The sequence below is a fragment of the Colobus angolensis genome, unplaced genomic scaffold (assembly GCF_000951035.1).
Source record: "Colobus angolensis palliatus isolate OR3802 unplaced genomic scaffold, Cang.pa_1.0 Scaffold86, whole genome shotgun sequence".
NCBI lineage: Eukaryota > Metazoa > Chordata > Mammalia > Primates > Cercopithecidae > Colobus > Colobus angolensis.
The window spans coordinates 5522577-5540321 of NW_012122487.1; the positions used below are offsets into that span (position 1 = coordinate 5522577).

General features: G+C 35.4%; 1 protein-coding gene across 3 annotated transcripts in view; it reads right to left on the reverse strand.

Moving 5' to 3' along the window:
• CNTLN (centlein, centrosomal protein) overlaps window positions 1-17745 on the reverse strand; it is a 389383-nt gene that overhangs the window by 118002 nt on the left and 253636 nt on the right. For all 3 annotated transcript variants that reach the window (XM_011930370.1, XM_011930371.1, XM_011930372.1), the window contains exons 14-15: window positions 10849-10940; window positions 3767-4293 (exon numbers count right to left, since the gene is read on the reverse strand). In XM_011930370.1, coding sequence (XP_011785760.1) covers window positions 3767-4293; window positions 10849-10940 — 619 coding nt within the window. The remainder of the gene's footprint in view (window positions 1-3766; window positions 4294-10848; window positions 10941-17745) is intronic.

The following is a 17745-nucleotide window of genomic DNA, read 5'->3' on the forward strand; positions in this document are numbered from 1 at the left end:
CATTTTGCAACCCTTTATAATCTACTCAACACATTCTTATTTCTCTGCTTCTGAAACCATGCCTCAAAGAGTTAAAGAAACCAATGATAAACAGAAATTCTTGAGTTTGCAGGATGGCAGATTAAAAAAGAAACAACTTAATGAAACTCCCTCTGCTTATGAGACAAAAGAACTAGCTGAAATCAGTTGGAACCAATGTGGTTGACTGGAGTCTGCACAGAACGAGCTTGCTGATGTCACAGTCTGAAGTTCCACTGCATGTTTCATACGATCCCAGAATTGCACATGCAACTTATGATAGCATGAAGAGGTAACTGCTCAAGGACTTTGCAGATCTCCCCTTTCCTTTCACCAATCACCTATTAATCTCAGAATTCCCCCTCCCCCATCACTTTCTAAAAATACTGCTTTGAAGCCAGCCTGGAAGACAGATTTGAGCTTGACACTCCTGTCTCCTTGTGAGTCAACTTGCAATATAAAGCTTTTCTTTTCTCAAAAATCCAGTGTCATAGTATTGACTTCTAGCATAAGGCAACAAGCCCCTTTTATTCAATAACACTACAAACTTCACTTCTCTTTAATTTGCTTGGAATACTGAAATTCTGTTTTTCTTCTTGAAGATACAAACAACTCCCCCTAATAAAACCCATCACTGAAAAGGCATGCTCTTGTCAATACTATTCAGCTATGGAAAATAAATACTGATAAGGTGATAATCATACAATATAGTATTTTATATATACTAAATTATATATATACATATTAAGTTCTATCTTTTTCAATATCCAAGTAACTCTTATATTTTTGTCTCTAAAAATCTAAAAGAAAGAATCTTCTGAAGTCCCTAAAGCTCTACTGCAAGAATTTCTAGCCCTTTGAGAATTATTTGCAGCTAAGTGACTCTTGAAGGCATTCTGTCAGGCAGGAAATGTAACACTAATCACAGTGTAAAATTGAGTTTTACTGCTAAGTAACATAAATGACAATCCTATATTTTAAGAGATATTGTCTGATATGTCTCTCAAAATATGTGACCTTGTGCACATGCACTAATGTCAGAGGTGTCTGAAACAGAGTAACTCCATTTTGAATAGGGGCTGGGTAAACTAAGGCTCAGTTCTGCCAGGAGGCATTCCCAGTAGATTAGGCAATCTAAGTCACAGGATGAGATAGGAGGTCAGCACAAGATACAGGTGATAAAGACCTTGCTGATGAAACAGCCTTCAGTAAGGAAGTTGGCTAAACCCACCAAAACCAAGACAGTGATCAGAGTGACCTCTGGTCATCCTCGCTGCTATACTCCCACCAGTGCCATGACAATTTACCTATGCCATGGCAACATCAGGAAGTTACTCTATATGGTCTAAAAAGGAGAGGCATGAATAATCCACTCCTTGTTTAGCATATAGTCAAGAAATAACCATAAAAATGGGCAACCGGCAGCCCTCGGGGACTGCTCTGCCTATGGAGTAGCCATTCTTTTACTCCTTTACTTTCTTAATAAATTTGCTTTCACTCTGCTCTATGGACTTGCCTCAAATTCTTTCTTGTGTGAGATCCAAGAACCCTCTCTTGGGATCTGAATTGGGACCTCTTTCTGGTAACACTAATATGATAAAATTAAAAGTGTGTATTAGTAAATTACCTAACTATTGCTTATTTATTCATATATACATATTTGCACATAAGTAAATGGCACCACTTTATTATGAATAGTGTGGTAGTACCAAGTGGTTAAGATAGAATTTAGTAGCTAGCACTAGACTTTCCTTGAAGATATAGACAATGCTTAGTGGGTGTGAAGTAACTTTTTACCTCTAATTGCCATTGAGAGAAGGAAAGAAGAACCTGGGTAACACCGAAATGGGAATGCAGATTTGGTCCTTTGGCCTTTCCTTCATAAATATGTTTTCTGAGTTTCTTTAACTGCCTGAGGACAAGGGGCTTGAGTACATGATGCTTAAAAACAGTGTTTTTCAAACTTGTCTGCACATTGGATTCAACAGGGAAACTTGAAAAAATACTTAGGCCTGTATCCCATTCCAAAGGTTATAAATTAATTTGTCTGGGGTGTGACCTAACCTTTGGAATTTTTATAAGACCTCCAGGTGCTTCTAATACGCAAACAAGTTTGGGGACCACATTTTAAGGTAATTTTCAGTTCTATGTCTGTGATTAGGAAAAGTATCCGGAGACATTCCAAATCTAAAACAGAATCACTATTAGGGATTTAAAAGCAAAACAAAATAAAAATCTAGGGAAAATCAAAGGACATATGTCATCATAAAACACAGCAGAATTTTTAAAATTATGACAGACTGGGCAATTTGTTAGCAATTATGGCAATACTGAACTTCCCTACTGTCTATATGTAAAAAAGCGGTGTTGTATCATTCGTCTTTGTGGTTTTGTTACAAGAAAGGGGTCCTGATCCAGACTCCAAGAGAGGGTTCTTGGATCTCACACAAGAAAGAATTCAGGGCGAATCCACAGTGCAAAGTGTAAGCAAGTTTTTTAAGAAAGCAAATTTCTAATTTTTCCTAAATTAGAAAAATGTAATTTTAGTAGTCATATGGTCCTCAGTTTATAAGTAAGCCATAAAAGAATGGCTACTCCAGAGACAGAGTAGCCCCGAGGGGTGCTGGTTGCTCATTTTTATGGTTATTTCTTGATGATATGCTAAACTAGGGGTGTATTATTCATGCCTCCCCTTTTTAGACCATATAGGGTAACTTGGTGATGTCGCCATGGTATTTGTAAACTGTCATGGCACTGGTGCGAGTGTAGCAGTGAAGACAACCAGAGATCACTCTTGTGGCCACCTTGGTTTTGGTGGGTTTTGGTCGACTCCTCTACTACAACCTGTTTTATCAGCAAGGTCTTTAAGACCTATGTTTTGTACTGACTTATGTCATCCTGTGACTTAGAATGCCTTAACCATCTGGAAATGCAGTCCAGTAGGTTTCAGCCTCATTTTACCCAGCCCCTATTTAAGATGGAGTTGCTCTGGCTCACACGCATCTGACAGTTTTACTGATGTGTTTCAAGTGCATATATGAATGTATAGCCAGGGATAAGAGAAAAAGCATTATAGATTTTTAGTATCCTCCTGTTGCTGTTCACTAGGGGTACATATCTTAAGACTAGAAATCTGTAGAGCAATAACTTTAAAGAACTAATTTTTAACCAGCTTTCAATTAAAGGTAGTACAATGACTTTGCATAATACATACATAAAATAATTAGTGAAGATGGTTCTTAATTTAAAGGATGTTAAACAGCTTGTAGACATCTGGTAACAAGCTGAAATGGGTCATTCAAAATTTATCTAACTAAATTAAGGGGGAAAATTGTTTCTCCTCCCAGGTTGGCATGTCACAAGATAACTAAACCGACTTAGTAGGCTTGCCTGGGAATCCTTAGCTGTCAGTGGTGAATATGCAAAGGGCCAGCAAATTAAATCAACCTGCCAAACTGTCAATTTCAAGCCTCATGACTGCATGAAAATAGCATCACTGGAAGAAATCAAGCATTGCCTTCTTTTGGGTTTCCTGGCACCTATTCAAATACTCATGCAGTTGTGGCTAATTTTGCATGCAAATTTCAGTCAATAAGCTCAGAACAAGACCTCCCAAGATATTTCAAAGGATCTGACAGTATTTTTTCTGAATACCAAATCGACAGTAGTTGAAATTCAATCTCCATTTGCTAGTGCTTTACATATGCACAGTGTCCCCACCACAGAGCTAAGTTAATGAGAGCCTTACCTGCTTTCACTCACATCCTCCCAGCCGTCCTTGCTGAGGTTCTCAAACACATTGCTCATAACCTTGATGGAGTGATTGAGAACAGTGTGGTGACGACCCACAGAGCAATTTTTCTTGGCAGCTTTAAATTTAACCTTGGTCATAGTTGTCTTACAATCATATCGTCCAGATCTCACTTCCGTGGTAGCCGTCTCGGATTTAGCTTTGTCTGCTGATTTCTCCATTGGGTTGATCAGCTCTTCATTTTCATTTCTCAATGCATTAGCTTCTGCCATTTGTCTCCTCAGGAAAGTGACTTCTCTCTCCAGCTCACTGATTTTTACTTGAAGTTCAGTATTTTCTTTTTCTACATTTTTACTCCCCTTTATTATCTGTTCTAGCTCTTTTTCTCTGGTCTCGGTATCTTCTTGTTGCTGTTTTAAGAGGGATTTCAGAAAATCATTTTCTTTCATTAATTTTTTATTCCCTTCTTTTAATTTTCTGGACCTTTTCTCAAAAGATTTCAGCCGATTTTCCAACTCAATGACCTAAAGAGAAGAGTTTGTTCTTTCAAGAATCCAAAACCATAATCTACTATACTTTTTTTATCATTTCTAACTTATGAAATAAAAATTACATTTAGCACAAGGACAAAACAAATCTAAAGTACTTAATTTCTAGATAATTCTAAGGCGGTGTAGATGAATACATTAAAAAATGCAATAATATATCTGTTGAATAAAGGACAGATGGTAAAAGAAGGTAAAATTCTACACAGTGACAGAACTAAGTATGCTAATAAACTGCAGTGTCTTCTGAGATCATAAGTGCCTTGGCTATATATTCTATTCATTGTGGAAAAAATATTACAGAGAAAAATAACATACACAAAAAGTCTAAAAGTAGACACATAAATTGTATTAATAAATAAACTTTTTTCAATATTCAATAATCATATGAAAAAGGAATGACAATACAAAGTAATCTGAGGCTGCTTTTTTCCTAAATTAGAAAAATGTAATTTTAGTAGTCATGTGGTCCTCAGTTTATGTGATAAAGGAACAGTTTACCAAAATAATAAAGTCTAGCAATTTTAAATTACAATGATTTCAAGATTGCATATATATTAAAATCTTATCATTTATTTCAATAAACAATGCTTGTGTTGTAGGACATAGCAATGGTAACACACACTTCCTAATCTTAAGGAATTTCAAATTCATTTGGAAAGACAGACATTTGCATAAATAAACCTAATAAAGGATATAATCTAAGTGTCATAAGTCTGGGCAATTAATTCCAATTCATAAGTTCAAATATTTCATGGAGGAGTTGACTTACATTTAGATCTTATTAATAATAAGCATTATTGTTTGTAAAGTACATTCTACTATTTACAAAATAGTTTCAAAAACACGATCAACATGATCTCTTCTGGCCATCTCAAAACACGAGGTATGTGGAACTAACAATTATCTTTCCAGACAGGAAAAAGAGATTCTGTAAACTTAAATTTCACAGAGGTAAACCTTTCTGAGATTGAACTGGGATCCAAATTCAGGATTTTGTGCCCCTCCCACTATTCAACAAGGCATATGAGAAAGAAGGATTACTCAGATATGTATGGAAAATGAACAAAGATTTGGACTCAAGAAAAAACTGGAGACAAACAAAACAATCTAAATGACTGAAAAAGTATAAGAACTCTTTTTACTTTTAAAACAAAATCTTCAGAGAAACATGTCTGATACACTGACAACTCCAATGGTCTGAATACTTTTGTCCCTCACAAAATTCATTATGTTGAAACCTGATCACTAGTGTGATGGCAATGATGAGGTGGGGCCTTTGGAAGATGATTGGATCATGAGGGTGGGGCCCTCATGAATGGGATTAGTGCTATTAAAAGAGATCTCGGCCGGGCGCGGTGGCTCAAACCTGTAATCCCAGCACTTTGGGAGGCCAAGACGGGCGGATCACGAGGTCAGGAGTTCGAGACCATCCTGGCTAACACGGTGAAACTCTGTCTCTACTAAAAAATACAAAAAACTAGCCGGGCGAGGTGGCGGGCGCCTGTAGTCCCAGCTACTCCGGAGGCCGAGGCAGGAGAATGGAAGTGAGCTGGGATCCGGCCACTGCCCTCCAGCCCAGGCGACAGAGCGAGACTCCGTCTCAAAAAAAAAGAAAAAAAAAAGAGACCTCAAGGTGAGGACACAGCAAGAAGGCACCATCTATGAACCAGAAAGAGAGTCCTTACAAGACACTGAATCTTGGATCTTGGACAGTTGGATCTTGGATAACAAGTTTCTATTGTTTATAATCCTCTCAGTTTTAGTATTTTTTATAGCCAACTGAAGAGACTAAGACAATAACCAATGATTCAAAATAATAATATTCCAGAAATATACTAGATAAAACATACATATTCTTAACACTTTCCAGTTTATGAAACTTTACTTGTAATAGTGAAGATGTAAATTGTTTCCTAAACATGAGTTTCAGTCATGTCTGATTTACACATCCTTCTATATTATCTTTGTTTTTTTTAATGTTCAACCCCTTTCGTTTAAATCAACATTAATTTACTAAGTGACTATACTATCCTGGGGCATGGGTATTTCTCAACACAGTATGAAGAATCTCACCTAATTTCAATCACTTCTATTCCATGGTATGATATATTAACCTACTATTGGACATATGTTCTTAAAGGACCTACTCATGACCTGGAATAAAGGTATCTGAAAAATTTTGTCTCAAGCTATTGTAGACTTCTGCATATTTCTGTGAAAGAGATTGTATTATTCCTTCTCAATGTAAACACTTTATTGCGGAGCTGATTAATGTGATAAAAAATACAGTGTTCAAGAAAAAAATCTATACCAGAATCCTTTTTACTTTTTCCAAATCACTCTACCTTTAAATTTTATTGAAGGATTTTTAATCACTGCCCAAATCAGTATACTTTTCATAAATATATTTTAAAATACTTTTGCATATTAGATTCCAAAGGGGAGTGAGTAAAATATACTGTAGTTTTTAAATACATATTTGATGCAAGTAAACAATTACACTTTCTTTGAGTCAAGATCTCACTTTATTGCCCAGGCTGGAGTGCAGTGGCCCGATCACAGTTCACTTCAGCCTTGACCTCCTGGGCTCAAGTGATCCTCCCACCTTAGCCTCCAAAGGAGCTGGGACCAGAGGCATGTACCATCACACCTGGCTAACTTTTTATTTTTTGTAGAGACGGGGTCTCATTGAGTTGCCTTGACTGGTCCACACTTTTTTTTAAAAAGTGACTTTGGTGATACAAAAATATTAATAAGAAGCAGTGTGTTTTAGGGGAAATAGAATTTTGAATCAGGTCTATATCTCACTTCCAGCTCTACTTGCTTTAGCTGGTGAAATATTAAAGGTATTTTACCTTTAGTTTCCTCATCTGTGAAATGAGGAAATATAGTTACCTTACATTTTTGTAATACCTATACCTTACAGTTTTGTTGGGAGTATTAAATGTGATCATAAACCATAATTCCTGACAGAGAGTAAGTAGTAAACAATTCACTATCATTATCATTATTACTGTTTCTATTATCATTCACCTTAACATCTACCTAATAAAACTGCTGTAACTAAAATATAATTACTTGTGATGAATATTCTGAATTAGCCATTAAATCAGCTGTATATTTCAATTCAATTAAAATATGTTACAAATAAATATAACAAATAAACATCTTAAATTTGAGATTCCAATTCTGGAAATTAGCATTCTTTTTCTTCTGACTAAAATCTACTTAAGTTTGGGGACAACTCATTAAAATTTTACATACATTGGGGCTCAGAATACAACACACCAAAATATGCCACTTTGGCTTGCCAAGCACCTTGAATTGAAGGTCACTGGAAGTGCCTCAGAAGCAAGATCTCCTGCCCTCCTGTTACCCGCCCCATTTTCTCCTATAAAGTAAGTCACATCAAACATAATTCCTCTTCCCTGAGGCAGGTCATACAAACTAAAACTCCTCTCCCCAAAAGCAAGCTGTAAAACCAAGAAAGGTAACTTTCTCCCTTCTCAGTTCTCTCTTGAAGACTTTCATTCCAGAGGGGTCCTGTCCCATACCTGGGAAGGAAGGAAGTCTACACAGAGGGCAAGAAGAATCTGAGCAGACAGGCCTTGCTTGGTTTGCCCCTCCTTAGCCTATTACCATAGACATACCCTTTTGTATAGATACATTTCTACACGGCTATCCTTTCTTTATCGAACCTAAGCACATAAATAGACAGTTTTCTCTGGGTCTTTGTTTCTGAAGCCTCCTGTGGCACATAAAACTTTGATTAAATAAATGTTATATATTTCTCGTGTTAAACTGCCTTCTATTATAGGAGTGTCAACTGTGGCCCTTATGATAGATGAGGAAAGATGCCACAACTTTCCACCTCTACATACATACCAATTGAAGATGTCTGTGGTTTTAAGGTCTGTTAACTGCCTAACGTGAATGTATGTTTAATCATGAGAACTGGTCAAAATTATTTAAGTTTAAAATGGAGGACAAATAACAAAACAGAGACACTACTTCTAAACATTTTGAAAAGGGAAAATCCATAGCACTTATTAAAGTGTTATTCAAGGTATACTCAAAAATTGTTAAACTGATTTTAATCCTTCAAAAACAGAAAAGTAAATTTTAATACATATTTGAGAATGAAAGTCTGGGGAACTGTTAAAAGTATTCAACTTGTGGATTATAATTCAGCTCAAGCCCACGTTTTCTTATAATATTGAACATTTAAAATAATATACCAAATAGATGGCTCTTTTCAGGCCAGGTGCGGTGGCTCATGCCTATAATCCCAGCACCTTGGGAGGCTGAGACAGGCGGATTACTTGAACCCAGGAGTTCAAGACCAGCCTGGCCAACATGGTGAAACCACACCTCCACAAAAAACACAAAAATTAGCCAGGCATGGTGGCACACGCTTGCTGTCCCAGTTACTTGGGAGACTGAGGCACGAGAATTGCTTGAACCTGGGAGGCGGAGGTTGCAGTGAGCCAGCACTGCCCACTGCACTCCATTCTGGGCGACAGAGCAAGACTCTGTCTCAAAAAAAAAAAAAAAGAGGCTCTTTCCAAAACTGAAATAAAATACCTGACATTATGAAGCTATGAAGAGTGTAGTTTGCTAGGTTTGCCATAACAAAGTATAACAGAGTAGGTGACTTAAACAACAGAAATTTATTTTCTCACATTCCTGGAGTCTAGAAGTCCAAAATCAAGGTGTCAGCAGGGTTGGTTTCTTCTGAGGCCTTTCTCCTTGGCTTGTAAATGGCTATCTTTTCCCTGTGTCTTCACATGGGCTTCCCTCTGTATTTGTCTGTATTCTAATTTCCTTTTTTTAAATAAAGACACCAGTCATGTTGAATTAGGGCTGACCCTAATAGCCTTATTTTAACTTAATTACCTCTTTAAGGATCCTATCTCCAAATGAATGTAAACACTCTGAGATAATACAACTTAGGACTCTTAATATATATAAATGTGGGGGGTAGAACACAATTCTGCCAATAACAATGTGAAATGTTAATATATTATTTTTAAAATAATCTGCTCATATGTTTCATTTCTACTGTATACAAATATTGTTTTCATCTTATTACTGTTTTTTAAATTTATTTTGAGTGAGTTTCATATATAACCTTTTAAAATAATGAAACTCAAACACGAGGAATTAACTTGTGATTGATAAAACTACATTAGGTAAATATAAAAAATAGTATACTAATGAAAATAATTTATATTGGTTGTTCAGGTCTTAAAATGGATGTCTGGATTTACTATTGTAGTATTCATTTATGGCAGATGGAATGAAATAATGGCTTTCTTTAGGGTTTCTACCCTAAGGCAAGAAAAAGTAGCATAGTATTATATATCCATAGATACAAAAATCATATAAAACCTGGCAAATAAAAATATTATTCTTAAAAAAAGATGATAAGCTAGGGTGAACTGTATGACATCCTAGCTGGTAGTGCATAGATTAATTCAATTAATCATTTTACCTAAAGACAAATGAATGCAAGCATTTCTAGTTCTCTGTGTTACTATGTTAACTTGATATGTGTCATTCAGTAATAATGAGATGACAGCCTTTGTGACCTGACAAGTTGTTAGAAGTATGAACAATCACATCATCTGCTGTAAATCACTAGATTTCCTACAAGTTGATTCAGAGATGTAACGAAATATAAGCAACTATGTTAATATTTTTGTTTATATATTTGTACATTTTCAGCATTATCTAAGTATTCAGGTTTTGTAAAAAACTAAAATCAATCTAATGCAGCCAAATGACAAGCACTTACAAGAACGAACTATTTAAAGATTATTTTCTTTATAACAAAGTATTATAATTAGATCCACTTAACTGAACTTGATAACAATGTATTTATTTATAAAAATACAAATTAAGTATAAAATTATAAGAGTAAATGTTAGTATTTTAAAACGGTATTTTACTATTAATGATAGACATGTTATAACATGACTATAAGGTTTACATGGATGGTCTTACTAAAACATAAAAAGCTGTACTAAATTATATTGGTATAATTTTTTATCTAAAATGAGATGAGCCATGCACATTTTCATGTTTAACATCAAAACTATAAACATATTACCATTTTACTGAGGTAAAGCTATAACTATGCTCAGTATTTTAGTTCAAATATTACAAATCTCTATATTTGTGGAAGTATAGCACAGTCTTATTAAAATATATTTTAAACTTAAACTAAGTTATAACTAACAAGCACATAGAGTCTACATTTCTATAATTTCTATTTTTTTCATTTTCTCCATTTCACCTTTTGAAAATAATTTTAATCTACGTCAATGGAAGCACAAGCGTTTATACATTTATTTCACTAACATTGATTTTTTTTTACACCATTTTGGCAAGCCAATGATTTTGAATTATGAATTTAAATTAAGGATTCACACAAGGTTTACATTCATAAGCCCTCGTTTTAAAATATAATCCTTTACGTTAAAATTCAGATTTAACTTGCTCAGCTCAATATCTTAAAGATTAGACTACCTTCTGTAATGTGTGCTCCAACATTTCTTTTCCATTCTTCTCTGGAGTACTCCTCTTGACCTCATCATCTTCACCAGATCTAAAGAGCTGTTCTGGTAGAGAATAAATAATATATTATGATACCACGTGTGCTGCTGAAATACTGTCCTGTCATTTTAAGCAAAAGGGTTCTATGGTTTTTCAATTGTGAATAATCTACGGTATTTTCTTGTCAAGTATTTGACCAGTAACTAAACAATGACCCTTTTCAAGATTTTTAGTCACACAATTAAGTGTCTTTGTAGTGTCACTTTTTTTTTTTTTGCAGTGTAAGATTTTTCAAAAGTACAATAGATCTTCAGGTTAACAATGCTACACTTTTATTCCTATTTTCATTCTTTTGTAGACTATTCCCCCTTTGCCTTAAAAGCAGAATTCATTGCCTTTTTATCTACACAGTCACTACTAGTTTTGTTCTCTGGATCTTGTTCCCTGCCAGGAGGATCACAGTGATTGCTGAACAAAGCAAACAGTAACAGAATTAGGGTGGACTGAAATCGTAACACCCCCTACCACAACCTTTTTCTCAAGTGAAAGATCATGCACTGGGCAAGGTAAACCATACAAATAACTCTTATAGAAATACTGTGACTTCATAACAAATAGAAAGCTAGGTATATGGGTGAGGTTATAGCTACAAATCATTCCTACACTAGCTATACATTTGACTACCAAAACCTTTTCAACCAAGCCAAAACCTATAAGTAACTTAACAACCTTAAAGAAAAAACAAAATAATAAAACTTCAGTTAATACTAAAACCAAAATATATCAAATCCTATAAATAACTTTTTTCTTATCAGATAAATTACTATGACAAATTTTACTAACATTTTCTTAGTGAATTACTTTTGGAATATAACATTTCTTAAGGAATAAAAGGGGGACAAAAAAGAATATATAAAACTAAAAGGATATATATCTGTGTTAGCCTGAGATGATTTTGCTTTAAAGTATGCTTGGCTGCTGTAGGTTAGTGTAAACTTTTGATTTCTCAACAAAGGAAAAAGAAAACAATATTATTCTCTGTAGAGTAGAAATCCTCCTGGTATAAACAGTGACTAACAAGTTTGTTAGAGTGAATTAGGCATTTCTTTTGTCTTTGAAAAATGACATACCCAATTAAAACTTCTGTACTTATGAAATAAATAGAACACTATCCTAAGGATAATAAAAACTAGGATAGGTAGAATTTGTCACCTGGGGAATAAGTACCTTCACCTTGATAATAATCTATCAGTTCCCAAGTTTCTTCTTCTAGTCCCCTAACACCATGGTGCTGAATTCATTTATAACACTCTTTCAGCAATATAGAAATAATATGCAAATACAATTCATCCTTTCTAGTCATTTAAATATCTGGTATATTTCTGAGTGAAATATTTAATCTTAAAAATAATAGTTCTATATTCAAACAGCATGGGATGCCAACAATAGCTAAATACTTCCAATAAAATAAATGATGAAGACTGATTTAAAAATGAATTTGTCTGCTGCTTATTTGCTCCTGGATGTGTGCAAGGTCCACTGGTGGATTGTCTAACCATGTTCACCTGTACTTATCTGCTGAAGTTTGTTTCTCCCCTTCACAGGTTTATATAGAACGCTCAAGAAGCTAAGCTCATGCCATGGAAAGAAATGAGGATCCAATTTTCTGACCCTTGATTCTCTTTCTCTTCAAGGATCTCAGGATTTGGGAAATAAACCAAGAACACCTAGTTAGAAATACACACTCCTATTTCTTTCCTATGGCAGACATGTGAGCATATGCTTCACTTTACTGGAGATTTAATGTCAATATTTTAGTTTTAAATGCTTTACTTTTACTAGTATAAACATTCATTCTAATTTATATTCTTTCTCAGGAGTTTCTTCTCTCCATTTTTTCTTTTTTTGCATTAACTTTTAATTTTGCTTATTCATAGTTATTTAAGCTTATTATATTCTATTTTCTACATTTTTTCTTTTAATCCTCTTGGCTTAAATAATAGAAAGTTTTCTGCAGTCTTTTACTTTGTATTCTTCTTTTAGATTCTTTCTTTTAACAAATGATTTTAAAAATCTATTATCATTGTATTTCACTTTTAGGAAAAGAAAATGAGAATCATAGTGGATAAGTTTTACTTCAGAAGGTACTTGTGATACAATAAGAAACCTATACACTCGTTCCTGTTGCAGGGACCTTCCTGGGATACCTAAATCCAACCATGCTCATGTCCCTGATGTAGCATTTGCATAGAACCTATGCACATCCTCCTGTATACTTTAAATAATCTCTATATTACTTAGAATAACTAATACAAAGTAAATGCCACATAAATATTGTTATACCATATTGTTTAGGGAATAACAAGATAAGTCTATACATGTTCGATACAGATACAATTTTTTTTTCAAATATTTTAGATCTGCAGTTGGCTGAATCCAGGGATGTGGAACCCATGAATAGAGAGGGCCCACTGTATTTGGATTTTGTCCCCAATTCCTGAAACATAGTTTCAAAAACCTTTGAAATTTCTTGAGTAATAGGAGCATCCTTTGTTATTACAAGCAAAGCATAACAAGCTCCTTTCAACCATATCAGAGTTTATGCTTAATAAGATGATTCCTGGTGAGCCCCTAGATAGGTTCAAGATGAGGACCGGCTACAAGAGGAGGCAACCGTGTGATTAGATGGTTTTAACATCGAGCCCCACAACCAGGTCTCTGCAGAGGGAAGAGGAAATGGAGATTGAATTGAATCACCAATGGCCAATGATTGAATCAATGATGGCTACTTAATGGAAGCTCCATAAAAAACTCTATGGAGTTTGGAGAAATTCCAAGTTGGTAAACACATTGAGGCGCTGAAGGTGGCATGCTCAGAAAGGACATGAAAGCTTCCTGTTCCTTCCTCCTTACCATGAACTATGCTACTCTTCTATTTGGCTGTTTCTGAATAGTATCCTTTATAATAAACAAGCAATAGTAAATGGAAAACTTTTCTGAGCCATTCTAGCAAACTAACAAATCTGAGGCAGGACTCCTGGGAACCCCCAATTTAAGCTCGGTTGGTCAGAAATACAGGTGGAAACCTGGGACTTGTGATTGGGATCTAAAATGGGGGCAGTCTTGTGAGACAGAGTCCTTAATCTGTAGGGTCTGCACTAATTCTAAGTAGTTACAACTGAACTGAATTGCCCAACTGGAGTTTGGAGAAGCAAAGAGTTGGTTGTTGGGTGGAAGAAAAAACCTATATAATTGGTGTCAGAAGTATTGTGAGTAAAAATAACTCTAAAAACTGTTTCAGATAAGTGAATTGGGGATAAATAGGCAATAATCAGCAAGACCTGCCATGAAAAAGTTTTTGGTTTTTGTGTTAATTAAAAATCATTGCCTTAGGCAAGATAAAGTCAGATAAGCCAACTATAATTAGAACCCATCTCCTCTGGAAGTAACCATAAGCCAGTGAAAACTCAACTCCCATTTCTGATGAATGAAATGGCAAGAAATAAATCCTGTTTCTGATGAGTAGGAGAGAATTTCATTTATTTGATATGACTGTTATACTTGGCACCTCTTTCTGGAGACCAAGACCATCTCCTTTGAGTTTACCTGGGCAGGAGGACTGGGAAGAATCTATTCAATCGGTAAAAGTTCAAAGACAAGTAGTCCATTTTTGTTATCAGCCACAAATATTCTAAAAAGGAAGTTACCAGGACAATGTAAGTATCTTTTTCTAGGACGAGAGGTAGGAAAACAGAGGGATAAGTAGGTTTTGTGGTTTTTTTTTCATTTTATTTACTGTAAATTACACCCAATAAATAGGCTTCCTTGCCTTAAAAATAAAATGTCTTTAAGCTGGGGACTTGCTGGACTCGATCCTATTAGCTCACTGGATGAATCAGGGGAATTTGAACATGCTGTCTTTAATTCCTCTAGCTAGCTTGAAAACCATGTGTAACATCCCCTTTTTATTTTATGCTATTCCTTAAGCCCATACTTTTAAAATATTTTAGACTGTTTATTTTCTACTTCCAAGTGCTTCATATTTTAATTTCTTTATATTTAAATGAATTAGTTTTGTGAAGTTTAACACTGTAATTGTGTTTCTGATTTCATATAAATTTCATGTTACAGGCTGGGCATGGTGGCTCACGCCTGTAATCCCAGCACTTTGGGAGGCCAAGGCAGGCGGATCATGAGGTCAGGAGATCGAGATCATCCTAGTTAACATGGTGAAACCCTGTCTCTACCGAAAATACAAAAGAATTAGCCGAGCGTGGTGGTGGTTGCCTGTAGTCCCAGCTACTCAGGAGGCTGAAGCAGGAGAATGGTGTGAACCTGGGAGGCGGAGCTTGCAGTGGCCCGAGATCACCCCACAGCCCTCCAGCATGGGCGACAGAGCAAGTCTCCATCCCCCCCCCAAAAAAAAAGAAAGAAAATTTCATGTTACGAATTACTTCTTGCAATTAACTTTTGTTTCAATTTACTTTAATATTTCTCTATATTCTTAATATTCCTTTGGCATTTTTTAAAAATAATTTTTTAATTTTAAAATTCCCATTTTTTTTTAAAGACAGGGTCCTGCTGTATCACCCAGGCTGGAGTGCAGTGGCACGATCTCAGATCACTGTAACCTCCGCCTCCAGGGCTCAAGTGATCCTCCATCCTCAGCATCCCAAGTAGCTGGGGGTACAGGTGTGTACCACCACACCCAACTTTTTTTTTTTTTTTCGGTAGAGACAGGGTTGCCCAGGCTGTTCTCAAATTCCTGGATTCAAACAATTCACCTGCCTCAACCTCTCAAAATCTTGGGATTACAGTGTGAGTCACCAGTGTCATGCTGGTAACAACTACAAAGAAGCATGACTTTAAGCATAACAGAAGCAACCAAAAACTGTATAAATCATTTATATAGATATATTTGTGTGTGTATATACATATACATACAATGCATATGTTTTATATATTATATATACATATATTTACATATGTTGAGGGTACAAAAAAAGAGAACAGAAAAAGGCTTCATATAGGAGGTCACACCCCAGTTCTATTGTTAAAAATGAGGAGGTCTTTTCTACATGGAACCGACAAGAAAGGAATACAGTACTGTGCACACTGGTCCAGAGGTATTAAATGCTAAAGCACTTTGGGGTTTTATTTTGCTGATTTTTCAGTTCCAGGGAGGAAAAAATAATGCTAAACATATGAAAGATAAGGCTAATGAGGTAGGCAGGGGCTAGTTTTCAGTGGAATAAAGGAATTTGGGCTTTATTTTGTTATTAGCAGGAAGTCACTAAATAAGAGAATAATATAAGATCAGAAATATTAACATAACAAGAGTAGGGCTGGAAGGAATGCCCTTATACTAGATTGGATAGCAATTATAAGTAGCATAAAATGAAACTGCAGTCTGACCTTCCTTTCTTTATGAAATATACTACATGGGTTTAGAACAATTTTTGTTATTCTCCTTAAATGTTTAGGTACTCAGTATATGCTCAATAGATTAATGACTGTGCATTAAATTATGGTCACAAAGAATTAGTTAATATTAATCATTCCAAGAAGTAAATATTTCAACATTTTTATTGCTGTTGAAAAGTTTTTGGCTTTATTGGAGAAAACCTGAATATGCCTAAAAGGTTTTCCCTTTTGTTCCCAATATGTTCCCTTCATTTGGCTCTAAGTTAAAGTAGGATGACCATTTCTAAAGGCTTGATTTTTTGGTCATGTTCGTTTTGGTATGTATCCAACACAATCTATTCTCAATAGTAAGTACATTTGAATTACTTGCTAGAAATCTGGAACTTAAATTGTATGCTGCCCAGCTATTATGGAAGTCTGTACTTTTTTAAATTAACATTTAATAAAGACAATCTGAAATTTGCAGTCCATTTACTACATTCTAGATGCTTTATTTCTGGACTGGGTCAGACTACCTAGAAAACCATATGCTCGCAACATGTACTGACAGCTCCAGCATACTTTTGCTCACTGGCTTATGATTTTATATCATACTATGGTAGATTATTACTCAGCAAATGCTTACTTTTTTCATGGATACCTTCATGGATAGATTACAGATCCCTGCTCCATTAATGTTGAGTTTGGCCATGTGATTTGCTTGGACTAGGGCAACATGGGTATAAATGACAGCATACTTGTTATGAGCCTAGAACTTAAGAAACTGTATGCTTCTGATCACCCCTTGGAAATTTCCAACATCCGCCTTGAAAAGAACATGTTCAGGTAGTCACTGCCCCTTCAGCCTGGAACTGGGATTAAGAAATAATGGAGCAGACCTAAATCCAATATTGCCTCAAGGTGAAGCACTCCAGCCAACCAACAGACCTGCAGCCTGCAGCACAGTTATCCCAGCTGATAGACTCATGAGCAAGAACTAAATGTTTATTACTGCATGCTAGTGAGATTTTGTGGTTGTTTATTCTGCAGCAAAAGCTGATGGGATACAGAAATTGGTAATTTTAAGTGGGGTGCTGCTATGATAAAAAACTAAATTATGTGGCATTGATTTTGGGACTGGGTGGAAGGCGGCAAAATATATGTTACAGGATGCTGAGAAAATGGTGACCCATGTTATGTCATTACAAAACATTTAGAAAACTGCCACCTGGCGTAACCTGGAAGGCAAAAAAAGTACCTAATAACCTAATAAATTTTATACTGAGTGAGGAGGTGTCAGCACAGAATGCTGATAGTATGAGTTTGGTTATTGCTGGCTGCACTTGACTAGCTACTCTAAGAAAGATCCGAGCTCAGAAAGGCACTGGCCACTGAAATATGGGAAGTGTATAAGTTCCAGTACTTTTAGAGTTGGAAAATGAAATTGCTTGTCACCATATCAAAGGA